General features: G+C 48.5%; 7 protein-coding genes across 7 annotated transcripts; 1 reads left to right on the forward strand and 6 right to left on the reverse strand.

Moving 5' to 3' along the window:
• Positions 1-25: 25 nt before the first annotated feature.
• Positions 26-1744, reverse strand: EYB26_005480 (uncharacterized protein; the record flags this gene model as incomplete). The annotated part of the gene is made up of 6 exons (XM_054264765.1): positions 26-136; positions 193-424; positions 479-1153; positions 1211-1465; positions 1526-1590; positions 1646-1744. 6 exons carry the CDS (start codon positions 1742-1744, stop codon positions 26-28), a joined length of 1437 nt encoding a protein of 478 aa, XP_054120740.1.
• Positions 1745-4014: 2270 nt separating this feature from the next.
• On the reverse strand, positions 4015-4609 carry EYB26_005481 (uncharacterized protein; the record flags this gene model as incomplete). The annotated part of the gene is made up of 3 exons (XM_054264766.1): positions 4015-4062; positions 4154-4413; positions 4465-4609. The coding sequence occupies 3 exons, from the start codon at positions 4607-4609 to the stop codon at positions 4015-4017; spliced, it is 453 nt and encodes a 150-aa protein (XP_054120741.1).
• A 998-nt stretch (positions 4610-5607) lies between these two features.
• On the reverse strand, positions 5608-6458 carry EYB26_005482 (uncharacterized protein; the record flags this gene model as incomplete). Its single annotated transcript, XM_054264767.1, has 4 exons — positions 5608-6131; positions 6197-6274; positions 6337-6355; positions 6417-6458. 4 exons carry the CDS (start codon positions 6456-6458, stop codon positions 5608-5610), a joined length of 663 nt encoding a protein of 220 aa, XP_054120742.1.
• Positions 6459-6759: 301 nt separating this feature from the next.
• Positions 6760-14876, forward strand: EYB26_005483 (uncharacterized protein; the record flags this gene model as incomplete). Its single annotated transcript, XM_054264768.1, has 5 exons — positions 6760-8638; positions 8695-8854; positions 8942-13505; positions 13588-13908; positions 13980-14876. 5 exons carry the CDS (start codon positions 6760-6762, stop codon positions 14874-14876), a joined length of 7821 nt encoding a protein of 2606 aa, XP_054120743.1.
• Positions 14877-15225: 349 nt separating this feature from the next.
• EYB26_005484 (uncharacterized protein) lies at positions 15226-17686 on the reverse strand (the record flags this gene model as incomplete). Its single annotated transcript, XM_054264769.1, has 8 exons — positions 15226-15252; positions 15304-15934; positions 15991-16326; positions 16380-17071; positions 17129-17241; positions 17304-17403; positions 17463-17587; positions 17653-17686. The coding sequence occupies 8 exons, from the start codon at positions 17684-17686 to the stop codon at positions 15226-15228; spliced, it is 2058 nt and encodes a 685-aa protein (XP_054120744.1).
• A 368-nt stretch (positions 17687-18054) lies between these two features.
• Positions 18055-19719, reverse strand: EYB26_005485 (uncharacterized protein; the record flags this gene model as incomplete). The annotated part of the gene is made up of 1 exon (XM_054264770.1): positions 18055-19719. One exon carries the CDS (start codon positions 19717-19719, stop codon positions 18055-18057), a length of 1665 nt encoding a protein of 554 aa, XP_054120745.1.
• Positions 19720-21901: 2182 nt separating this feature from the next.
• On the reverse strand, positions 21902-26198 carry EYB26_005486 (uncharacterized protein; the record flags this gene model as incomplete). Its single annotated transcript, XM_054264771.1, has 3 exons — positions 21902-25742; positions 25799-25896; positions 25950-26198. The coding sequence occupies 3 exons, from the start codon at positions 26196-26198 to the stop codon at positions 21902-21904; spliced, it is 4188 nt and encodes a 1395-aa protein (XP_054120746.1).
• Between the last annotated feature and the right edge of the window lie 285 nt (positions 26199-26483).

A 26483-nucleotide genomic window follows, 5' to 3' on the forward strand; every position in this document is an offset into this window, starting at 1 on the left:
TTTTTATTCAGGTGGTTGATGCAATTTAAACCTTGGATTCTTCAACAGTTCGGTCAATGGAGTTGACCTTGCTGACGGGAACAGAGCTTCCCTCAGTGGCTCCAATCACATCGCGAGTGATCTCAACGTAATCATACTGCAGAAGTTCGTTAGTAATCGTGTACGACAGCGTATAATAGAGAGGAAACTTACAGCAAACTCTCCAATCTCGGCATCGTCAATGCCCATGATCTCATCCTCCTCGGTTGATCGAAGGCTAAGACCGGGAATGAAATTGATGATGAGGAGAATGATGCAAGAGCCGAAGAAGGAGTACGCAAGACCACTGACGGAGTCGGCCAACTGGTAAGCAAGCTGGATGTAGTTCTTGTTGAGCCATCCTCCAGGAATTTTGGTAGCGCCGTCAAGGTGAGCAATGTAGTTACTGTTCAAAGATTAGTTCACTATTCAAGATGGCTGGTGATGATACGAGACATACGCAGCGAAGATGCCAGTAAGGAGGTTTCCGACAATACCACCAATACCGTGGACAGCATAAATATCAAGAGCATCGTCAATGCCCATGACGTACTTGAGCTTGGTACCGTAGTTGCAAGCAGCAGCACCGACAACACCGAAGACAACAGCGGACCAGGCTGGGACGAAACCAGACGCAGGAGTAATGGCAACGAGACCAGCAATGACACCGGAGCAGAAACCGACGGTGGACCACTTCTTCTCGAGTCTGTAGTCGAGGAGACACCAGGTGACACCTCCAACGGAAGCAGCCAAGTTGGTGACAACGGCGGCCATGACGGCGCGGAGGTTAGCACTCAAGGCAGAACCCGCGTTGAATCCAAACCATCCGACCCAGAGGAAGACGGTACCGATGACAACGTGGGTGACATTGTGAGGGCGGTAGTTGAGTTCGTGAGTACCGTGACCACGGCGCTTGCCGAGCATCAAGGAGTAGGCGAGAGCGGCAGCACCAGAGGAAATGTGCACGGGAGTACCACCAGCAAAGTCGAGGCCTCCAAGCTGGAAGACCCAACCGGATGGGTTCCAGGTCCAGCAGGCAATGGGATCATAGATGACGGTGGACCAGACGAACATGAAGACGATACAAGGAAGCATGCGGCCACGCTCAGCGACAGCGCCAACAGCAAGCGCAACACTGTGAATGTTCGTTAGCATGGCCCCTTCCCAGTGGGTTCAAGCAGATGTTACTCACGTAATAGCAGCGAACATTCCCTGGTAGATAGCAAACAAAAGATCGGGAATCTTGGCGCTACCAACAGAGGGAGCACCCAAGACATCCTTGAAACCAAAGTTGCTCAAGTCTCCGATGTACTTGCCGGCAGAGTGAGAGAAGGCGAGGGAATAGCCCCAGAAGAACCATTGGAAGGAGATGACACCGACGGACATAATGGATAGCCAGATCAGGGAGAGGGCTGATTTACGACGAGCCAAACCGGAGTAGAAGAAACTAAAAGACCACCCAGAATTAGACACAAGTTCATCGTGGATACGATGATAGTTGACCTACCCAACACCGGGAATCATGAGCAAGACGAGAGCAGTGGAAGTAATGATCCATGCAATGTCACCGGCCTAGATGCGTTTGTCAGCGCGGTTCGCTATCTTCGACTTCGACCCATAGACGTACATTGTAGAAGAGGTTGAGATCGTCATTGTAAGAATCCCCACCGGTAGCCGTGGTCCCATTATAAGGGACCAGGGGAACGTAGTTGCCGCTGTCCGACATGGCGTTATATTAGTACAGTACTCTCAATTGACAGTCGAATGAACGGTGTCTCGAGATCAGGTAGTCGAATCCTCAAAGCGAAGAGAGGGAACGCCCGCGCAGCAGGTGGACTGTTGAAGGTGTGTCGAGGGTTGGAGTCGAGATGGAGAGTGGAGGAGAGCAACAGGAAGGAACGACGCAGGGATATATAAAGAGACAGAGTTACCTCATGGAGCAACATTAGGAGGCGATAATATCGCGGAGCAAACCAGACTACGAGCCATGACTCTGTGCTCTGATGGGCTACGGCGGGAAGCCGTCATGAATGGGGACTCCACTACTATCATGCCAAGAGATAACAGATCCAATTGACTAATTTTCATCGCTGTTTCTTTTTTCTCGAAAGCGAAGATAGCGTGGAATTTGCCAATGTCTACTAAGCTCGGCTGGGAACCAAGGGTCGGATGGGGCCATTCTAGGCATCTCCACTACGCTGGGGGTCTACTGTGGATCTGTTCAGTCTATTGGAATTCGGAAAATTGCTGGTCCAATCCTGAAGATCCGCGCACTCAGTCTATTGGCAATTGAATATGTATAGCATCAATATTGCAGGCATTATGAGAGTCTATCACCTGCTGCCGCCCTTCATAGGCGCATCGCATGTCCGGTGCAGGGAAAGCGTCGTTGATCCTGCTCGATTCGATCGTCAGTGTTTCTTGCATGAGGACATTCATTGAAACTTTGAAAGCAATCGGCGACTAGTCAGTGATTAGCCTCGCTTGTTGATGAATGTGTATGGATATGAACTCTGGAGACCACGAGTAGGTACCTGCATCGAAAGATACGAAGTTTCGAACTCCCAAACGCGTCAGCCCATCCGCCTGGCTCAATCGTCAAACCCCCCAACTGATTGGCCAACCTAATCGTCGTTCTTATCTATGCCGTTTCCACCAATCGCCGCCCGAGAATTCTATTCTCATTAGAAATTCAACCATCCTCTCTTACAGCGACATCGTTTCGATCTATAGCATGACCAGTCGTCGAGTCATCGACCATCAAGATAAGCGCGTTTCTGCACGGACTGGGGTATGGAGGGTATCCACGTGTGTCTGGGTGTCACGGTGTCACTCCGTGGTTCGACGCATGACATCAGTTGTGGTGACTCTGATCTCTTGGTTATTTTCTCTGGGGTATGAATTACAATCAACGATTTCTAAACGGAGCAGTCCTTCGACAAAGCAGAGCGGGAGACCAACCCTCTCGAGGGCTGAGACCGATGTGAGTACAAAGGATATCTGAGGAGAATATCTTCCGAGCCGGGCATGAATATCAGTGATGTGATTATTCCTTCTCAGCCTCCAGCTCGTATATTTTAATCTGGCGGCTATCCAAAATTCTGATGGGGTCATATCGAATCCAAATCGCGAGGAGAAAGAATTTACATTACCAACCGTACATAGAATCAATCCGACGTGCTGAATGGAGTAGAGACGAGCGTTATCGAGGTCGTTATCAACACTATGCCCTAAAAGGCTTGGCGAGCATGGGCCATAAAAAATAGTCAAAGCCAAAAAGATAAGCCCTCGACGCCTGATTGGGCTACTCTGGTGTCTGACTCTCGCATCTCCGCTGCGTCCGGACCATACCAGGCTTTCTTTCCTTCTTTGCGCAGGCTCGTTTACCTACTACGGTTGACCCCGGTGATTTCCCTAGTACGATTTTTCTTGCAGGGGTTAGGTGCCAATAGATTCTGCCATGTAATTTTTGCTTACTAAGCTAATATTTTGTATGGCCACCTTCGGCCAATATTACAGCTTGACATCTAGCCTGCATAGAATCAATCAAATCCTTGAGAAATTGCTCCGGTAAGGCATCCCAAGAAGCGCGTACAACCTCACGTAATCGATCATAAGAAAGCTGCTCATCATTAGGATATTGTTCCTGGATCCAATCCTTCATCCAATTCCATACCACTTCAATTGGATTAAGATCAGGGGAGAAAGCCGGCCAGTAAATTGGATAGATATTCCGCTCTTGAAGCTCCTTTTTGGTCTCTTTACTCGCATGCCCCGGAGCTCCATCCTGCATAAGTTGGAGATATATTGATTGTTGTCGATTTAAACGAATATATCCATCAATAATGGGTACGGTCCTTTCGCAATAGCTCTCAGAGCCAATTGAGCCCCATTCCTTTTCCCAAAATAGACATGGGCCCTTGATATCTCCATGAAATGAAGCCCAAAACATCCATCCACGTTTCCGGGCTACGGATGTACGTAAGCACGTATCATCTAGCTCTTCACCAGCTTTTCTAGTGACCCAGATTCTTTTATGGAAGCCTGAGGTAACCCACGTCTCATCAGTCCAAAGGATTCGATTCCATTGCTCAATTGTCCAATTAACATGCTCAAGAGCCCATGCTAAACGTACACGTTTATGCTCATCTGATAGAGGAGGCTTTCGTAGGGCTTTGCAACGCGTATATCCTCTCTTTTTAAGTGCTCGAGCCAATGCGGTAGCTCCAATAGGAAGATCAAGCTCACGTATTACCTTATAATAAGGCATACGGCGCGTACGTTTTGAAGAGCTTATCCAATCAATAACCCGGTCAACATCTTCTTCCGAGAGCTTTGGAGTCCTGCCTCGAGCCTTTTTAGGTGTAGCTTGTTGGCTTTGACACGTATATTGAACTTAGTCATGAGTAATATGAAGCTGTGAAGCGATTTGTAGATAGGTAAAACCAGCTTCTCGTAGTGTTAATATGCGAATACGGTCATCCCTATTAAGACGTGTAGAATAGGGCTTCGATTCTCCTCCAGAAGCAGCTTCTCGGGCACCTTCTGGGGCAGCTTCTGGGGCTGTAGTAGGCTCTGGGGTGGTAGGCATATTATTGATTGATTATTTACTCTGTAAATCGCGTCCTGGAGCGCGTACGGATAGGATACTAAAGGTTTAGTAATAAATAAATTAGGCAGGCGGTAAGCCATATTATCCTGACCGCCTAAAGGATCCCAACCCTTGTAAGGCCCACCGTACTAGGGAAATCACCGGGGTCAACCAGAGTAGGCAATAGAAAGTTTGCAAATTTAACCTGCCCGGTGTACTTTTATAAAAAGAATAGAAACTGCACGAGTGTTAATTATTTAGACACCAGTTCCACAAGAACCCGCATAAACGAGTGAACATTGGAAATAACGCACCTAGTAGCGAGGCATTTTTCCACTGTCAACTCCTTGTCAACTCATTCCGAATATCCATCTCTCACGAGGTGATGAGCTCAACTGGGAAGTTTAACTATTGGTCTATTGGTGTGAGGAGTTGGAAAAGTGCAATGATTGGTCCGCTGTGCCACAAATATACTCCCCTGTCATAGGAAATAACCACTGTTAGACTCGCATAAGCTCCCTGCTCAGACATTATCATTCACTGCTATACATCTATTGATCGATGCCCAATGTCCGATGCCCAATGTTCAATGTCCATTGTTTGATGTCTATTGTTCGATGTCCCTTGTTGCAATGAAGAATTGCGAACCAATCTACCTTCGGAAAGCACTGGTCGTGGCACTAACATTGCTGAAATGAAAACCCAACTTCACATGACAGACAGGCCAATTGAATCTTATGCTCGGGCCTTATCTTTCTTTCTGCAGCGCCCTTTCAACGAATCAATGTGCATAACCGATGGCAATATCGGAACTCGTCTGTGGATAGCTATATCTAGGATTACGTATCATGGAAACATCGGCGCATATTCGATCCTCGTCCGACCTTGAACATCTTTATTCCTTGCCTTTTTGCTGAAACTATCTTGATCTTGACTGCATCAAGTGCAACTAAGCGTGAAATATCCCTCAACCCATTTCACTAACAGGTACAATATCTTTACAGCCTTGTTAGCATGCGTTTAATAATATTGGCACTTTCAATCAAATCTGGTTTGTTCCTTGCCCCTGGCACCTCATGGCCACCCTCATGCTCGTGGAAGAACACAATTTGAGGATTACAAAGCTGCTTCAATGCTGGTGGACCTCCTGAGTCACCTCGCTCGTTCACGCCCCAGATATGCGCCGTCGGAATAGATATGGTAGATCCTTGCATTTGCTGCACATGTATGCATGTATAATCGTATGGCGAATATCCAGATAAGAACACAGCACACTTGAAGGGTGGTTCATTCGCTGTTGGAGTCCCATGAGCATCCGATTCACCACTACCCGAGCTCCAATTTCGCAAAAGAAGTGCGCTAGCTAGAGAAGCTCCCTGTGAAAAGCCAATGACACCATCAAAAGGACCCTCCTTCTGGATGAAAAGCTCCAGATCATCAAGGGCTTTGTGGAACGAGTTGCAGTCATTGGGTTTGTAGTATCCAAAATAGCCAAGGTCACCTGTAACAACCTTGTCGATCGCTGTATGTTCGAGTTAGCCATTCGCTTCAGCTTCGTGCAGAAATCAAGTAATTATTTCATCATACCTGAGGCCTTTGGCAGCTGCATCACTCCCTCAACGAAATCGTATGTATGATCGCCTCCGAGCTCATAACGTAGAGCGGCTGAATATATTGTATATCAGAATGCCTTCTGCAGAAACTCGGCCCAAACGAGGGCACATTACCTGTCTGCGCTTCAAAGATCTAGGTTCGTGTGATACAGTGAGTAAACGTCATACAACCGAGTTGGTCAGGGAATCCTCACCCCGCTGTTCGTCCCTGCGCCATGAAGGCATAAGAAATGCATCTCGAAAGTACGCTAAGTAGCCGCTAAATATCCCAGACCAAATGGCCAGGCTGCTGAATTGAAGAGACAAAGAAACAAGGAACTCAACTTTCGAAAGAAGATAGTGGTCAGCTGGGGGGGGGGGGGGGGGGTTCGACTGCCCTATTTATACCTTTTTCTTGTTGGTAATCACTGTACTTCGCAAAACACCCTTTATACCCTCCAGTAAGATTACATGACATTCCTCCTACACACTTAGCCATCAAGATCGAAATCAAAAAGAATCTTCCAGAAGATCAATTGATCTCACATGTCTGGCAATATGTCTAGTAACGGGCATGAACAGCAGAATCTTACTCGACTCACTCCTGACCGAGATGAAGACGAAAGCCTGTTAGAGCCAATTGCTATATGCGGCCTTGCATTCAAGTTTCCCCAAGATGCAACCTCTGTCGAAGCCTTCTGGAAGATGCTCGTAGAGAAACGGAACGCTATGACTGACTATCCCAATGACCGTCTGAACATTGCGGGATTCTTTAATCCAAGTCGGCAAAATTCTCTCAATTCGCGTGGAGGCCACTTTATTGCTGAGGATCTTGGGTATTTCGATGCCGATTTCTTCTCGATAAAACCTTCTGATGCCGCCGCTATGGACCCAATGCAGCGTCTCCTTTTAGAAACCACATTCCATGCGCTAGAGAATGCAGGTGTACGACTTGAAGACGTTTGGGGCTCTCGCACATCGGTCCATACGGGTTGTTTTTCAAACGATTACTTCCTACAGTTGCTCAGAGATGCCGACAGGCTCCCTCGGTACGCAGCTGTGGGTGCAGCCCAAACGATGCTAGCAAATCGGATCAGTTGGTTTTTTGATCTTCGCGGTGCCTCGTACAATGTGGATTCAGCCTGCTCTAGCAGTGCTGTGGCGGTAGATCATGCCTGCCAAATGCTTAGGAGTGGATCTGTTGATATGAGTATTGCTGCTGGTTCCAACCTGATCTTAGATCCCGACTACAGCACGATATTGAGCAACATGCACATCCTATCACCAGATTCACGCTGCTATGCATTTGATCACCGTGCCAACGGCTATTCTAGGGGGGAAGGTATCGGTGTGATTGTATTGAAAAGGCTTTCAGACGCCATTCGGGACAACGATACAATTCGTGCCGTAATACGAGCCTCGGGATCAAACCAAGACGGGTATACCCCTGGAGTTACCCAGCCATCTCAAAAGGCACAGGCTCAATTAATTCGTGAGACTTATGGAAAGGCAGGTCTCACTATGAGGCACACCAGGTTCATAGAAGCTCATGGCACAGGCACACGGATAGGAGACCCTATAGAAATAGCTGCAATCGCTGATTGTTTTCGCCATTACCGAGACAGCTCAAGTCCGTTATACGTTGGTGCAGTGAAAACAAATATTGGTCATCTTGAAGGAGCTAGTGGTATTGCAGGACTTATAAAAGCTATTATAGTTGCTGAAACTGGCATCGTTCCCCCTAATGCCAATTTTGAAAAGCTGGAACAAAGGCTTGCAGCCTATGATTCCTTCATAGCAATGCCGACCTCGCCAATAGAAGCATGGCCATGTTCCCTGGATGTAAGGCGGGTTTCCCTACATTCATTTGGCTTTGGAGGAACAAACTGTCATATTGTGATTGATGACACACATAGTTATCTCAGACGACATCAATTGCAGGGTAATCATCGAACGCTGTTGGATCCTGCGACCCATAAAACCACAATTGGCCATCACCAACGGTTCGACCTTGGGATGGAGTGCACATCACCCTCACTACATACCCCCAAACTTCTCTGCTGGTCAGCTTCAAATGAACAGTCCCTGAAGCAGCTGCTGGCCAATTGGGAATCGTACTTTCGCATTAAAGGAGAGAACAACGAGCCGTCATGGCTCGATGATGTGGCCTATACACTTGACTCCAGAAGAAGTTCATTCTTATGGAAGTCTTATGCTGTCGTGTCATCATCTTCCGATCTTAAAAGGATTACACAGTCAGTCTCTGAAGGCAGGCCAAGTAAAAGTCTTGCACCCCGTCTAGCCTTTGTATTCACTGGTCAAGGAGCTCAGTGGCATGGGATGGCGCGTGAGCTCCTCGTATACCCCGAATTTCTGAATGTTGTCATGGAAGCTGAATCTTTATACCAAACTCTGGGTTGTGCTTGGTCTGTTCAAGGTAAGGTCGTCGATTTAAGTCTAGTTTTGTGGTCCCAATTGCTGACAGTAATGTAGAGGAATTGCTAATGAATGAACATGAATATAACATCAACTCCCCTCACATATCTCAAGCGTTGACTGCAATTATACAGATTGGTTTGGTGGATTTATTGAGATCATTTCGAGTGAAGCCAGTGGCGGTCGTTGGCCATTCGATGGGAGAGATTGCCGCAGCGTACGTCTGATGTTCAGATTGAACTCTCCACAAGAGGTCATTAAAATTCATTGAGCTAATCGTTTGGCTATATCCAAATTTTCACAGTTACTGTGCAGGATTTTTTGATAGAATCTCCGCTCTCAAGCTTGCATTCCATCGCGGATCGCTCGTCTCCTCCATTCAAACCAGAGAAAACAATATCAAGGGAGCAATGTTAGCAGTGGCATTATCGGAGATTCAGATACAGCAATACTTTGAACTTCTTCGCTGCCAGACTGAAGGCTTCAATTTAGTCATCGGCTGTATCAACAGTCCGTCCAACGTAACAGTATCCGGAAACAAAGAGCACATCGAAAAATTGGAGTGTGTGCTTCAAAAAGACAATATTTTCACGACACGATTGAAAACACCTGTTGCATATCATTCCTCTCAGATGAAAACCATTGCCAAAGACTGTTTGCAGGTATTTGATTGCCTGCAGGTGGCAGAATCATCATCATCATCATCATCATCAAATGTTAGAATGATCTCTTCTGTCACAGGTGATGAGGTCAGTGGAGAGAGAGCCCGTGAAGCAAGCTACTGGGTAGCCAACATGCTTTCGCCGGTCCTTTTCTCACAAGCTATCCAACGCCTCTGTCGAGATTCGATCGGCGCTTTACGCAAAAAAATCGATGGAAGCCATGGGCAGGCTATTGTCGTGGACTGTCTTATCGAGATTGGGCCACGCGCAGCTTTGCGTCTTCCAATTCAGGAAAACATTGATATCATGCCACGAGGTTGCGACCTTACTTACCTGCCTTCATTGATTCATAACCGTCCGGCCGATTTGTCACTCTTGCAGTTGCTTGGAAATCTTCATTGCCGTGGATTCCCGGTAGATATACGTCGTGTGAACGACCCAAGACATGATTCCTCAGCCAAGAATTGCATCAATCTTACTGACACGCCGGCCTACCCCTTTGACCACTCAACAAAGTTCTGGGCCGAAAGTCCCTTGAGCAGAAACTATCGCCTTCGTCCGTATGGTTATGTCGAATTACTGGGGACCCGAGCCCGAGATTGGAATCCTCTAGCGCCTGAATGGCGTTGCTACGTGCAAGTCACCGAAATGCCATGGCTTCTGGACAATACAGTCAATGGAAAGTCGATATACCCTGCCTCGGCAATGATCTGCATGGCGTTGAAAGGGGCGTCTCAACTTGTAGATGACTGCACTAGTATTACAGGTTTTACCTTGCGCAATGTCCGCTTCCAGTCTATAATACCAATATCCTCCAGCTCTACAGACCTTGAGACACGATTGAGGCTCAACCCTATCAAATCAAATCTCTCCACGCAACATACCGCTTGGTGTTTTACTGTCTACTCCGTTGCGGCTGGCATTTGGAGCGAGAACTGCGGTGGAACTCTTCAGGTCCATTATCAGGAAAATCAGGTAACAGAACATTCACCCAAAAGGATGAAAACATGGTTGGAACCGTCCCAGTATCAAGATTGCTGGGATTCGAGAGAACAAGCTTGCACATATCCGATGAATGCGTCGGACGTTTACGCCAACTTCAAAAGATGCGGCTTTGACTACGGATCTTCTTTTCAAGGAATCTGCACTGTCGCACATGACCGCACAACAACCGTTGTGGGTTCCATATGCCTTAACCGACCTTTATCCATATCCGTTGCCAACGCAGAATCCATGATTCATCCTGCGTCTCTCGATTCATTCATGCAGCTCGCACTATTGACCCTTGACGCAAAGGGCTCTAGTCAAATACCTACACAAGAAATCTCCGCCATAGATAGGATTTGGATATCCAATGAAGGACTGTATCCGTCAGATAAGTCCATACTTGCGTCTGCAAGACTTGATTTAGATACTCCTCGCAACAAGACCTACTCGGTGTTCGGGCTGAGCGCGGATAATCAGCATCTGCGACTGGTGTTGGAGGGTCTTCAGACAACCACGATTCTTTCACCTTCTTCACCAAACAATGCAAGGTATTCTATGAACTCTATCAGCGGCATTCCGAATGTATCTAGCAATGAACAGTTCTGGTACACCTTCCGTACCAGAGCCGACGTAGACATGATCCCGGCGGATGTACTGCTGAAGCGACTGGATTGCATATGTGGACCAGATGTATCAGGGCCAAAACAGTTTACATCAGCCCTACGGGCATATCTATACCTGAAAATGCAAGAGATTAAAGAATCCCTGAGCTCCAAGAGCTTCGTCCCAGAGAAACTACATCTCCGCCAATACATGCAGTGGATAGACTGGCAGCTGTCCAAGTCCGATGAGATGGCTCTACCACCCACCGAGTCCAACAGTTGTTTGCGATCCCGCATTGAAGAACAAGGGCAAATGGGTAGATTTTTCTTACAGGTTGCAGATAATGCTTTGAATGTCCTGCGAGGGAGTGTAGACATTGTCCAGTTGCTATTCACGGGCAATAATGTCGAGAGTTTCTACCGGAACCAATCGTTTGGCTCGATATATTACCAGAAGCTCGCGGTGTATCTCAATGACCTCTCATTCAAACATCCAAATATGACTATTCTAGAGGTTGGTGCCGGTACGGGGTCATTTACGGATCATATTCTGAATGCTCTGTCGGGGGACGATGGTGCACGCAACTTCGCCAAATACTACTTTACAGATATCTCCCCTGCCTTTTTTGAAAGAGCACAGAAACAATTTGAAAAGCACAAGCGCAGAATGGATTTTACTATTCTTGACATTGAGAAAGATCCAGTTGAGCAAGGATTTGAGCAGGGGGCATTTGACATGATCGTGGCGTCCAATGTCTTGCATGTGACCGCAGATCTTGAAAGGACACTCCGTGGCTTGAGAAGACTGCTCAAACGTGGTGGCAAGTTGATATTACACGAAGTTGTGCGCCCAGATAGCATCCCAACATCCTTTGTGTTTGGGCTTCTTCCAGGATGGTGGCCGGCGACGGAAGATGGCCGCTCTATGAGCCCCGTAGTAGACGAAGCGCGATGGGATACCTTGCTTCGCCTGAGTGGGTTTTCTGGGGCCGACTTGCGCCTTAGAGATTACGCAGACCAAGAATCTCATTTGATGAGTATCATTTGCGCAACCGCTGAGGGATCGGGAGAAGACAAGAATGCGTGCGCAGAGCTGGCCGTTGTCGTGGAGCCAGGCTCATCCTTGCAACAGGATCTAGCAGAGGCTATCATTGCCCAACTATCTACTCATGGCTTCCATGCCACCCGTATTATTACGTTGTCAGCAGATTCGGTTCAAGAAGGTATTGTTTCGCGCAATTCAGCAATAGTCACCCTGTTCGATGCCGGCGAGAAAGCCCTTCTTTCTCGCTTAGACAACGAGAACTTCCCCTTGCTGAAGCATCTACTTTTGAGTTCTAGAAACATACTTTGGGTGTCAAATGGAGGCGGGCGCACCCCTGACCCAAGTCATGGCATGATTGACGGGTTTGCCAAGGTCTTCAATACCGAGCAGCCCCAGTCGAAACTGACGACATTAGCTCTAGAGGGCTTTGTAAGAGAGACTTCACAAGCATCGACCGTCTCAAATATCGTCTCCGTTCTTATCCAAGTCCTGAGAAATGCTGCTAATCCCAATGAACTGGAGGACTACAGAATGCTTGAAGGGGTATTACATATAAACCGGATCCAAACCGACGCCGCTATGAGCCAGGTAATCTCTGGAAAGAAGACAGAAACAAAGACGCTGGAGGCTGCAAGACCATTTACACTTGAGCTACAAGATTCTTCCTTGCTGATAAGACAAGATGAATGCACCGACGCGGTATTGCAGGTGGATGATGTTGAAATCGAAGTTCGTGCGATTGGTCTTGGGGCCGATGAATCTTCGCTCTTGAGAGAATACAGTGAGACGGAGCCTGGAAGGGAGTATGCCGGAGTAATAACAAGGACTGGCTCTCACTCGTCTCTTCTCCCGGGATATCGGGTCTGCGCATACAGTCCCGATTTGCCCAGATCGAATATACAAGTGCGAGAAACGTGTCTCGTTCGCATACCAGACTCGGTGTCCTTTGTTGAAGCTGCCACACTCCCACGCGATCTCTTGACCGTCAGTCATTTAGTTCAAAGGGTCATCAGTATATGCAAGGAAGATGTGGTGCTGATTCATGGGGGTCATACTCGAGTTGCTAAACTGGTAATCAACCAGCTCACCGGCCGTGGTTACAAGATATTAGTCACAGTTCCTACCATGGAAGACAGGAACAATCTGCAGAAGCTCTTTGGTGGGGTGACAATATGTGTCAGCATGTCTGGCTCTTGCTTTCCAGCAGGTTGCGCAACTGTGGTGGTTGACTTCACGAGTACATCTGATATTTCTGACCTTGCGCAATGCGTCTCACCATTTGGTCAAATAATCAGCATCGCAGCCAGCACGCATAATGCCAAAAAGGATATCTTATCTCTACCTGCAAATATCTCATTCAAGCTTATCGACATGGAACAAGTCTTTCGAAGCTGGGTTCATGACCAGCCTCAGATGCCATCACAATATCTAGTAGACCGATCTGTGGTCGACGCTTTGCCGGAAGTCCAATCATTCAGCCTCGCCAATGCTTCCTCTGGCGTTTTAATACCTGCGAATGCTGGTAAAGAAGCAAGAGCTGTCATTGAACTTGATAATCGAGACGTGATTACAGTGAGTTATTGTTTGTTGTCTTTTGTCCAAAATTCTACTTCTTTTGTTTTAATAACCGTTCTTCCTTTGTCCACGAAATCAGGTCACGAGTCCAATCAATTCGTCATACTCCTTCGATCGACATTCAGCCTACCTCGTTGCAGGAGGACTAGGAGGGCTAGGAAAATCCATAGTCCAATGGATGGTGTCTCGCGGCGCGTGTCACCTCATACTCCTTTCCCGCTCTGGGCCTCGTACAGAAGATGCCAAAACTTTTATACACGAGTTGGAAGAAAAGGGAACTTGGGTGTATGCTCCGGCTTGCGATATATCAGACAAATCGGCGCTCCAAGATGTGATGCTTTATTGCTCTGATAAGATGCCCCCGATCAAGGGTTGTATCCAGGCTACTGCAGTTTTGAAGGTAAGAAACCCCCTTTATCCACGATACAACGAACATATGAGTTTTAATCCGTGAATTTTGAAAAACAAAAGGACATCACATATGAAAAAATGACCCTCGAGGACTGGACTGCCGCTACCAAGTCCAAAGTTCAGGGGTCTTGGAATCTGCATAGTCTTCTCCCGCAAAAGTTGGATTTCTTCATCCTGGCATCATCGATGACTGGTGTTTTGGGACAGGCTACACAGATCAACTATGCTGCTGGGAACACTTTCCAGGATGCTCTAGCCAGATACCGTCTATCAATCGGCGAAAAGGCAGTGTCACTGGACCTCGGAATCATCAGTACGAGCGGCCTCGGTCTCCTCGCTGCCAGAGAGGATTTAGTCAAAAGATTGAAGTCGACCGGTCTCTACTCACCCCTGACCCAGTCGGAGATAGTGTCCCTCTTTGAATATTTCTGTGACCCATGCTTGGACTTGGAGCGTCTTCCATCGCAAGTCGCATCGGGGATCGTGCCCCCTTCACTACACGCCGGCCGAGATATCGAAACGCCAGCGACATTTCGCCAACCGCTCTGGAGCCATACACTATACAAAGACAACTCCGAAGACGACAGCACAATCGATCCTGCCTCCGATACCTCCAGAGACTACGACAACAGGCGGAGCATCCACACTGCCTTGACGCAGGCTCACTCCATCCCCCAAATCCGAGAAATCATCACCGGTGCCCTCGCCGATCGATTTTGCCGCTTGACGTTGACACCGCAGCACAAACTAGACGTAGATAAACCGCTACATGCCGCTGGTGCAGACTCGCTGACAGCGGTCGATCTGCGCAGTTGGATTGTTAAGGAGTTTTCGGTAGATGTTCCGGTTTTTGATATCCTTGGCGATATGTCGATTGCGGCATTGTGCAATCAGATCGCGGCGGAATGGTGGAAAGAAGCGAAGAGAACCCCCCCCCCCCTAGCTCTGGATAACTAACCAGACTAAAAGGCAGTGCATCTACATATGCGTATGATATAATGCATGGGGTATATAGCTGGCAAACAGTGATCGTGTAGTGTATATATAGTGAGGGAGCGAAACCTTACGAGCTGAGAAGAAATGACACTTCAAATCTCTGATGTTCATTCTAGCCGACGGCTTGCCAATTTGATTATTCAATCATTCATATAGGACTAGTTGGTGGAAATAATATCAACTTGATTGCTCGCTATTGCTATTAAATTGTGCATCGTGTTCGCTGCGATATTTACCAGTATGGGTATGATGATTAATGTACCAAGGATGAATAATATGAAGAATCCCGAGCAGATGCGAGAATGCTCGACTAGATTGTGCTTTCGAGGGCAAAGATCTGCTAACATTAGATACCACTCAGAACACACTACGGACAGTGGGAAATTACCAAAGCAGTCCTCGCGGGAATGTAGACTTGGATAAAGTTCTTGCGTCCATTCCATGGCAAGTCCGTAGTAAAGAATCGCGTCTCTTTCTGATTACGGCCGTGTCCGCCAAAATCAGAGTCGTCTGTATCCAGAATAATGCGATAGGTGCCTTCTTGCTCGACACCCACTCGGTAGTCGGTGAAGCTTTGAGTGGGATGGAAGTTGAATACCCATAATAGTCCCGCACGCTCAAAGGCAATCACCTTGTCGTTCTCGTTCTTCAAGCTGACGTACGCTTGTGGCGCATGTAACCAGCCGTATTTCTCTTCAGTTACTTGCATGGCACGATCAAAGTCGTTCAAAAATCGGTAGCGGAGGAGATGATCCTCGGTCAGGTTCAACAAACGACGTGCGTACCAGAAGGAATTGTTGTTTCCAGCACGAGGAAAGTCGAGCCATTCAGGATGGCCGAACTCGTTACCCTCAAAGTTGAGCCATCCCTCACCACCCAAGCCATGGGTAACAAGTCTGATCATCTTGTGAAGGGAGATGCCACGGTCAATGATGGGAGTCAGTTCGGTCAGAACTGACATGTTGGTGTACATTTCCTTGTCGCACAGCCACATCATCAGTGTTTTGTCACCAACGAGACTGCGCAGTTGGCAGAGTTAGCAGTGATCATACAACAGATAAGACGAGATGCTTACGCTTGATCGTGACTCTCTGCATATGCAATCGTCTTCTCGCCGTGTCGTCGGTTCGTAAGAGTAAACACTAGGTTACCCATGTCCCATTCATCATCCTGTTTCTCTTTGAGCCATTTGATATACATGTCCGGAACAGCCATGGCAAGACGGTAGTCGAAGCCCACTCCACCCAGAGATAGCGGTAAACATAGCGCCGGCATGCCCGATACATCCTCGGCAATTGTAATAGTCTCTGGGTATATCTCATGGAGCATCTCATTGGCAAGCTGGAGGTACATCACGCTGTCAGCATCGACAGCGGGGCCAAAGTATTCGTGATAACCGCCAGAGAATCCGCTATCACGCACATTAGTATCCCTTCATCAAAAAATTGTAGATGTGATACATACGTTCCGATACCATGGTGGGTATACAGCATGCTAGTAACACCATCAAACCTGAATCCATCAAACTTATACTCCTCCATCCAGAACCGAAGATTGCTGAGCAAAAAGCGAAGGACTTCGTGGCTGCCATAGTTGAACAAACGACTATCCCACAACTCATGCTGACCCTTACTACCAGAATGGAAGTAGAGGTGGTCGCTGCCATCAAACATATTCAACCCATCCAGCACATTCTTGGAGGCATGGCTGTGCACAACATCAAGCAAAACCACAATTCCCATGCTATGGGCAGTATCAATCAGCTCCTTCAAATCCTCGGGAGGTCCGTAACGGCTACTTGCCGCAAAGAAATTGTTAATCTGGTAGCCGAAACTAGCATAGTAGGCATGTTCCATAATCGCCATCAACTGAATGGCATTATATCCCAAGTACTTGATTCGGGGTAGCATCTTAGTCGTGAAATTCTTGTACGTCGCAACCTTCGTCTCTGGCGAAGAAATACCGACGTGAGCCTCATAGATACGAAGACTGGCAGGTTTCTTAGGACGATCATGACGAAAGGTATATTTCTCACTCGCGGGCGGATTCCAAAACACGGCGTCGTAAACGGGCGAAACATCAAGGTCTTGAGTGACTCGTTTAATCCAGGCGGGGATTCTATCGATTACTTCACCTGCACGGGTGACCATGGTAATCTGGGCTGCTCAGTCAATGGGGGGGTACGACGAGCGCGCAGATCTGAGTGTGGGCACCTTGACTTTGCTTTCATGCGGTATCACCGGTACACCGTCTTTGGCGGGAAGAGTGATTTCCCAGACGCCGAAATCATTCACCTTCATGGGGTGAGCTTTTCTGTCCCAGTTGTCTAGTCGTGTTGTCTTAGCCCTAGTTATTGTGTAGATAGGATGGATGGGATAAACGGCTTACTGAAATCGCCGATGAGATGGGCTTCGATTGCACTGGGTGCCCATTCTCGGTAGACAATGTCGCCATTTTCTTTGACATTGAATCCGAACGTTTCGTATCCCTAAGCATGCCCCTCAGTACTGTCCATCACCGATCCTCAAGAAGAGAATGTGCACGGACCCTACTGAACTTCTCGAGACCACCTTCTGTATCATTGATTTTCTTAATCCAATCCTGAGCGTAAGCGAATCGAGTCTTGAGGGCGTCTTTGAACGGTTCGAGCCAGGGGTCGAGTTGGAGGACACCTGTATGTTTAGAGTCATTAGCCACATGAGGAGGCCAACAGTAAAGGAGCAGCGGGGCAACAGACCAGTGCCGTCGGGCTGCTCTGTAGGAGCTGCCATGGCTGGATATACCGGTGATGACAATTGGATAAAAACAGAATTGAGATGAAAACAATAAGCGATAGAAAAGAGAAACGAATGGATAAATCAACGGTTGCTTTGAAACAGGAACACGCTGAAAAGCCAGAACGATGGATGGGCCAGGCCGTCTGGACTCACTCTGGGGAGGGGACTCCACCTTGTGCTATGACATCACTGACTTCTCTACGGGGAATCGTCGGAGATACTACAAAGTATGTACACATAGCATATTATGTATGTATGTACACAACATCCAACGAACATGGCAGTACTCCGTAGTATACATCAATTGGGCTGATCTAAAATTACAGCTCTCATGGTTCGCAATCTATCAAATACGACCACAACTATTCAATCACAACCATCAGCTTCTTCCACCATGTGTCCCGCACCCGAGAAGGCCGTTCCGCGGCCACAATTTCATCCAACCCAGTGTGCAAATCCACCTGCTCGGGCCTCCATGCCCAGGGATCCTTCCAAAAGACCGCACGATGACCAAAATACAACACCAAAAACGCCGGAATACCGATATACGCAGTGAAGAAGTTGCTGACTGACCAATTGGACGGGAAAAATACAGTGAACCCATTGATTAGGGTCAGGAACACGCATCCCACAATGGCGATGTATGCGCCATAGGGTTGTATTCGGGACTGGTACGGGCGTTCAACGCTCTGGCATTCGGCGGCTTTGCGGAAGCGAAAGTACACGATGCAGCAGCATATCCACGAAATGAAGCCGGAGGTGTTGGTAAAGTTGACAAACCAGTTGAATACAACCGAGCTGGAGGTGCCCACAGAGAGGTATGCAAGCAAGGAGAAGAGAGAGGAACACGCCACTGCAACCCAGGGCACACCCCATCGGTTGCAAGTCTTCATGACATTAGGCGCATTGCCGGACATGGCCAATCCGTACAGTGATCTGGACGACATGTACAAGAACGCGTTTCCTGAAGACCAGGCAGACGTCAAGACGGCGGCGTTGACGATACTATCCAGAACCGGGATACCTGCATTTTTGATGCCCACAACAAACGGAGACGAGCCTGCGCCAGCGCCACCATTGGTCAATCGACTATCGTTCGATGGACAAATGACTCCAATAGCCAAAACGGCAAAAAGATAGAAAAACACCAGTCGATAGATATACCGACGAGCTGCACGCGGCACATTTCGTCGCGGAGACTCCATCTCACCGCCAGAAATAATGATCAATTCGGGAGCAAAGATGAATGCAATAGCACTGGAGACAACGCAGCGTAAAAAGCCCACAAACCGACCCGCACCCCCGTCGATAATATAGGCATTAAACGAGCCTGGATCCTTCCAGTAATGAAACCCAAGTCGTTCACGATTGGGTCCTCCTCCCCAAAACAGGATGAAACTGAGCATTAACAGTCCCATCAGTGTAAGGATCTTGATGCTCGCAAACCAAAACTCAGATTCACCATAAAACCTGACCGGTAAGAAATTGAGCGCAACAATCACAACCATCATAATCGTAATCCAAACCGCCACATTCACGTCCGGATTCCAGTAAGTTATAACAAGCGACGCAGCCGTAATCTCGTAGGGAACCAAAATCCCAATGGAATACCAATAAAGATACCCCATCGCAAAGCCCAGACTCCTACTCACATAGCGAAAGCCGTGATAACTCATGGTGCCACCGTGAACGGGCATGTAGGCGCCTATCTCGGCGATGGCGGTGACGAGGCTGTACACAAGCACCGAGATGAAGATATACGCCAGCAGCAATGAAGCCGGACCGCCGATGGCGAGCGATTGACCAGACCCGACGAATAAGCCGGTACCAATTGTGCCGCCTAGAGCCATCATTTGCACATGGCGACTGGACAGGCCGCGCTGGGTCTGGGCGTAGCGTTCATCGAGCAAGTCGGCTTCGACGAGGGCGCGGACAGTGTTTCGTTTTTCGTCGGACATTGTTGTTGTGCTGACGTTGGTGTAGGAGGGTGTGGGTTCTGTATTGTGGGTGTCCAGGGGAGAAGCCATTTTGCGCCAACTTCTTTTTCTTCCATAGGCGAATTTATCTCGAGGGTTCTAAGTGAGGATACCTAGGTAGCTAGAATGCTATACCCACAGAATCGAGGGAAGAACAGCGTTATATACGTACCGCTAGCAGCAGTTTGACGGAGAGCCCATTCCATGGCTGGAGCATAGCTGAACCCAAGGAAACATGAGCTTAGCGGTCCCAGAAAGGAAAGACTAGTCCACATCATTACTCAGGGAGGCGGATTCTTTCGAGAAGTTTTTCCTGTAGATCTACTCGTAGTCATGTAGATACGCCGTACTCCGCTACGCGCCCTCCGATTCTGTGCTTAGCATGCTATGCTAATAATGCTCTGAGACATATTTAAAATTGAGCTGATAAGAGGACCCATCAATTGGATACTCTTTCCCAAGGGTCCCTTTATCCGTACGGTCCAACATGCGGATAGTATGTAATACTAACTAACTAGCTCACTAGTTAGTTATCTAACTGAACTGTGGTAGTTATATCGAAACGAAACCCATCAATCTTCCCAATCCTCAAGATCAACACCCAGACTTCCAGGACATCAGACGCCACTTCATACAGAGTAATAACTTAACTACCTTCCTTACACGGCAAGCGACACTGAAAGAGAGCAATGCGATTATTACGTAAAATCGTATACGACAAGAATCGCCCGCAATCTCAACGAATCACGCCCCAAACCACTCCCATCAACCGGTTAAACCAGCTAAGCAGCTACCGTTCCTAGCAAGCTAATTTAACCAGTTCACCGACGTTGGACGAATGATGTGAAAAACCCAAGAATTGTCAAGTACGGGGCGCTACATATACGTGTAAACATCAAATAGATATCTCACGCTCAGATCCAGACGTCTACAGATGCCGAGCCCAGATGCCGCTAGCAAGTAAAGTTTGTAGTTAGTTAGTTAGCGTTAGACGGAGCTCCCCGTATCCAACGTTGAACAACCGAGCCGGAAACCGGAAACCGGAGACCAGGTTCGCTGACCACTGTAGTAGTCGTGAATACGTGTAATAAGGTCGAGAACCGGTCCGGTCGGCTTTGGTTGAAACGTACCTGGGTGGTGCCAAGGTTCAAGAGTTTCAGGATTGGGAAGTGGTTGGATGGATGGATGCTCCGTTGCGGCCTTAGGATGGGGGATAGGTATGGGTCTTGGGCAGAGATAGTTAACGACGTACCAGATACTATAACATAAGCATCTTAGCTAGTACTAACTAACTAACTAACTTACCTTACGGAGTAGTAGTACCATAGATAGTATACGTAGTATATACGACGCAGTACAGACAGAGTGTGGAAATCATTAGATACTCGAACTCAGAATAGATTCGTCAGTCGATGTTTCGAAGTTATGTATCTACTAACAACATTGAAAGTGTACAGAGAAGAATTAAATGCAAATCCGAAATAATATTTACAAGTTCGGTAGTATATATATATATTCGAAAATAATAAAAGGTGGGCGAAAGTAGGCCACACCATACCGTTCATTCGATTCTGTCTTCTTTTAATTAACAAAAAATCGGGCAGACAGTACATAATGGATGGGATGAATAATCGAGCAAGAGATTGGGGCCCGGAAGGAACATCAGATGTTGCGTTTGTGTGTTGGGTATTGTGTGTTGTGTTGTGTTGTGTGTGGGAACAAAACGGGAGTGAAAATTTTTCTCGTGCTTCATGATCCATCCATTCAGCAAAGCCAAGCCGCATAACGGTACACTATCTATTGAACAACTGTCTGTCGTGGTATTTTTGGCACCGACAGAGGGGAAATAAGATAAAAATGAAAATGAAAACAGTAAAGACACATTTGACATTTGAGTAGAGGGTGGAAATCACGTCGGAGGAAGGGGGGTCATCAAAACATCATGATATAACAATGATAATAATAACGGGGAAAACGAAATAAACGCCCAGATCATGCAGTCATCATTCGGATACAAGTCACAGTAGGAAATCGTAGTGACAGATGGGATGGTGGGAGAAAAAGTGCCGGAAAAATAGTTAATTTTACGTCGTCAAGGAGTTTGGAGGCAAATGACACAGAGGGTAGATCGAGCGAGAGTCAAGTCAAGTCAGGTCAGGTCAGGTAGTCGGGTAGTCAAGTCGAGGTTGAGGTGAGCAGGCGAGGCCGGATCATAACGATCAACAAGTCAAGGTCAAGGACTCAGGATTTCACAGAGATCCTCTGTCGTGTCCATCCCAAATCCAGCCATGTCAACTGAATGCAATGAACTCGGCCCGCGACCTAAAGAAAGTTCAGACGAGGCGTAGTCATGTTTTAGTCGCTCGTGAGGCCCAAAGAATGGCCGATTCTCTTCTATCGGCGTCGTCCCATCACCGCCTGGACCCCAAGGTCCATGTTGCCAGAATCGAGTATTGGCTTGTTGATCCCCAAAGAGATCGTGATGGTCAGACAGATGTCGAGGGACAATAGATGACTCATGATCACCATGGCTGTTAAAGTCGTGCGGTGATGGAAACCCGACCAGATGAGGACGACTGAAACTCGACGTCGGCGAGTCTGCATGTAATGGAAAATCTAACCGGTCTAATCGATCCATCCGATCCATCCCATTCATCGGAAGATCATCAACTGCCGTAATGTCGATGGTCGGGTTGTTATTATTGCTGTGATTCTGTTGGGCGAGGGCCGCCGACAAGCGAAAATTCGACGTTGAACTCTGTCGACTGTGACTTGGAGCCCTTTCCACGATCCGTTCCTGTACCCAGCTGCCACAAGCCTTGACAATCTTTTCCTGGTCGGCAGGCGACAGCGACGCGAAATAATCGTTGGCCAGCGACGGTTTCGAAAAGGGTTCCTCCTCCACAAGATTGTATTCCTTCTTGGCCCATTCAGCAACTCCAAACGGCGACTCGTACGGTGATTTGTAAACAGCGGGTGTTTGGGCGGCTTGTTGTTCCAGGTACGCGAACCTCCCAGCCACCCGACCGTAGTTGGGCCGATCGAACGGCTCTTGTTTTATATAGTCGGGCTCTTTTTTGACAATTACATCGAGCCGGTCGCGATAAGTGACGACGGAAAACCGTAGCATTCGAAGCAAAGTGGTGACTTCTTCCGATCGCATGTTGAGTGGTTGAAGGGGCAGCAAGGAGCCATCCAAGGCTCGGGGCTGGACACGTTGCTGCGCCATGGCCAATTCTAATTTTTCCATGCCATTATCGGGCGGTACAGAGCCCATCGGGCCCAAAAGAGTCTCAACGACCAGCTCCGACGAGACGATTTTGTACCCGGCGAGGACATTTGCATGGTCGGTCATTTGCGCCAGGCGGCGACGAGCAATCAACTCCCGCACATTGGCAAAAGTATTCGCTGGCGGATCGGGCTGGGGTTTCGGAAAGGCGGCGTAGGGATTGGGGCGGACGGCAGCATTGGCAGCAGCGTAGATGGACGTGACATTGGCAGCAGCATGATTAAAATGAGAGAGGTTGAGGTGGTGCTGGGGTGGAAGGTGTCGGTAGGCAGGAGTCATTGCAGTGTTTGGGGAGCGACGCTGCAATGACGAAGAAGAACTGGGAAGCGTTGTGTTTGGAGGGGCAGTGAGGTGGTGGGGGTTTGACCTTGCACTCTGAGGAGTCTGCGGCAAAGAAGGGGGCTGGCGAAATCGGCCCGCGGACAACGCGCTAACTGGCAACGGCTTCATCATCTCCAAGAAATTCGACCGCGCGTTGTGGACCGTTACACTAGGGTTGTGTGTGAATTGTGCCCTACATTCCGTCGACGTTTCTCCCAGATAATACCAGATCTGCTCGGGCTTGTTGCCTGCAATGTCGACTCGCACGCGGATTGCGTCTGCTGGGAGCGACGCCGTTTCGAATTCCGCCCACTGGAATGGTGCGTTGGCATCGAAGAAAGGTGTCCCCGGTTGAGGCACCGTGTTGGACAGATCGCGATGGGTTTCAGCCTTTCGCACCAGATGAGCAGGCAACGGCTGCGTTCCTGGTGGCAGTGGTGCGAAATTGGTCTTGCGGACCACCAGAATCCAGCGATACGGCAACTCGATCACATCGCCGCGGGGCAGCACCTTGAGCTTCAACATTCGCTCAATGGGCCGGTTTTCCAGTACAACGGCTCCGTTGATTTCTTTGTCGGCCTGGAACTGCAGCAAATCGCCCATCGACAGCCGACTGGCAGCCTGGAGCACCTTGCGGTCTTCATCAGGCGTCTCCGACGGGCCGAGTCGCTTCTGTCGGTGGTATTTACATTTCAGGTCAACGCTAGGTACATAGTACTGCTGGCCACTATCTGCGATGACCAGAATCGATCCAAACTCGACCTGAACTCCAGCCAGAAGGGCGCAAGTGGGGTGGTACGCCCGCGTACATTTCCCGAAATTGCACTGAAAGCAGGCTCCCCGCACTTCGCGGCAGAACAGACATTTAAGACCCATGCGCGCTTTGGGGATCTTGTCGATATCGCAGACAACTTCCCGTCCAGAGTCATCGCGCAGGATTGATGTTTCTTCAATGTACGTCGCACAACGTCGGTGTGCATGGGACTTGCCATCCTCCGTTGGTAACAGATCTTCATAGTCCATGTCATTCGGACATAGAACACAAGGGATCTTGCGAATAGTATGATTCTGCATACGAGCGCGCTTCGAGCGGGGTTCATCGCCTTCAAGCTTGCGCTTCCTACCGCGAGTTGACTTTTCAGGCACGCTACGAGGAGGAGTGAGCAGGTCAGAAGCGCCATCTTCATCACTCAAATCACTGTCAATCTCGTCGTCATCATAGTACTCAGGCGTGGGCTCGCCTCGCAACTTTCGCTCAATATCCCCAATGTCGATCCAGACACTGTCGGACTCGCAGTTACATTTTTTCGCAATGCGGCCATAGTCCAGCCACTGTTCAGTAGCAAAGTTGACCGATTCGGCGCAGTTGTAACCCAAGTTGAAACCAGAGTGGTAGCCATACGGATACGTGATCATGAACTCGCCTTCATAATGAACGACCTTGTTCACTGTGATGCCGAACCGCGACTTCAAAATGCTGGGAGAGACCAAGTATGTCTTGTGACGAAGGAACTGATCGCAATTCTTCGCGTCACTTGGCCAGAAGCTCTTCATGGCTGCTTCAAAGCGGGGTGCATCTTCCTGAGAGATGCTGTACCATTGTTTCGGAGCGCCAAAATGAATATAGTTGATACTATATAAATCCACGTCTTCCAAATGCCAAGCAAACGTTGCTTTCCACATGCCGAGATATAGGTAGGCAGTGTTAACACCAGGGACTTTTTGTCCTATCACATCGAGCAAATTGGGAAGCTTTGCTACGTTCCACGAAGTGGTTGAGTCGTCAAACAGCGAGCCAGGCATATCCGCACCGTACATGGGGTTGTTGAACATGAGCGATTTCCAGTATGCAGTCTCCAGCTCGTCGCATCTTTCGGCGGTATATTCGTCGTTATCGTGTATGCGGTAGTCAAAGTCTTTGAACGCTTCTTCATCCACCTGGTCGAGCGTTTCGCCTCGATTGTGCTTCCTTCGCGCAGAAACGGACTTTGGCTGTCGGCCTCTGCGTTTTGCGGCGGGTAACGCCTCTCCGTCACTGAGATCTTCCGTCTTTGTTTCGACTGGGTTCGATTCGGGAGAAACTGGTGTTGGGGGTCCCTCCAGTCGTGATTTCTCGGACCGATCATCAGCGGGAGACTCGTCTTTGATTTTGACTTCTCTGGTTCGTTTCGGCGGACGACCTGGACCACGTTTCTGCGAACCGGAACGGGCAGTCGTAGTCTGAGTCTTGACAACAGGAGCACGGGCGGCTTTCTCTTGAGTACGTCGGCGCTCGCCTCGCCTCGCAGGGGGTTGATGGCTTCCGTCGTCGCACAAAGCCTTCCATTGGGGAAGGTTATACGATCGCTGTTTTTCGATATTGGCCTGAGTGTAGGTACCGTGAGCGCCGTGGAATTCCTGCATAATTGGGTTCTTGACTCGAATGCTTTTGACCGCTTCATCGAGCGGCGGAAGAGCGTCCCTCCTGGAAGACGTCAGCTATTGGATTAATCGAATAGATAACAGGACAAAACAGCATACCATTCTTGCGGTGGGATCACTTTGACGATGCCGGACTTCATGCCATATTTGTCAATCTTTTGAATGAAAGCTTGAAAGTCGCGGAATTGGTCCATAGTCTTTCACGATCAGTAACGATTCCAATTGCTCTGTATCACGTCCGTCGACTCACCGGTTTGAACACGGGTATCCTTCCTCCTTCGTAATAATGATCGGGCTCAATATCCTCTTCAACAACTTCCACCGATGCGGCCGCATTGTGATCAAGATCGAGGTCGGACAATTCCGAGGGAACTCCTTCAGACACATTTTTCTTGCCGTCGGCGCTGTTTGGAGGTGTAATGGAAGCGGCGTTCGTTTCGACGGAGTGGAACGATTCCAGCGCCGGCGCCGGTGCTTGTTGGTCCAGCGCAGTCGTCATATTCTCAAACTCAGCAAGTCTTCTCTTCGTAATGTAAATGCGTTGCCGTCGGCGTGGTGACCGCTGCTCGACGGCGATAAGTGTATACCCCCCAGCGGTTGGGGATTGCAAGGTAGGTAGGCTGAACTGACGGCGGATAAGGATTTACGCAACGAGCAATAGTCGGGCGGTGCGATATAGGTTGAAGTCGAGTTTGTCAACAAAAATATAGAAATGGCGAGTATGTATCGATAACACGAAGCCCCTCTCCGAACGAACAAATGATGCAGCGGAAGTAGTCTGCTG

This window comes from Talaromyces marneffei, chromosome 4, assembly GCF_009556855.1.
Source record: "Talaromyces marneffei chromosome 4, complete sequence".
NCBI classification, from domain to species: Eukaryota; Fungi; Ascomycota; class Eurotiomycetes; order Eurotiales; family Trichocomaceae; genus Talaromyces; species Talaromyces marneffei.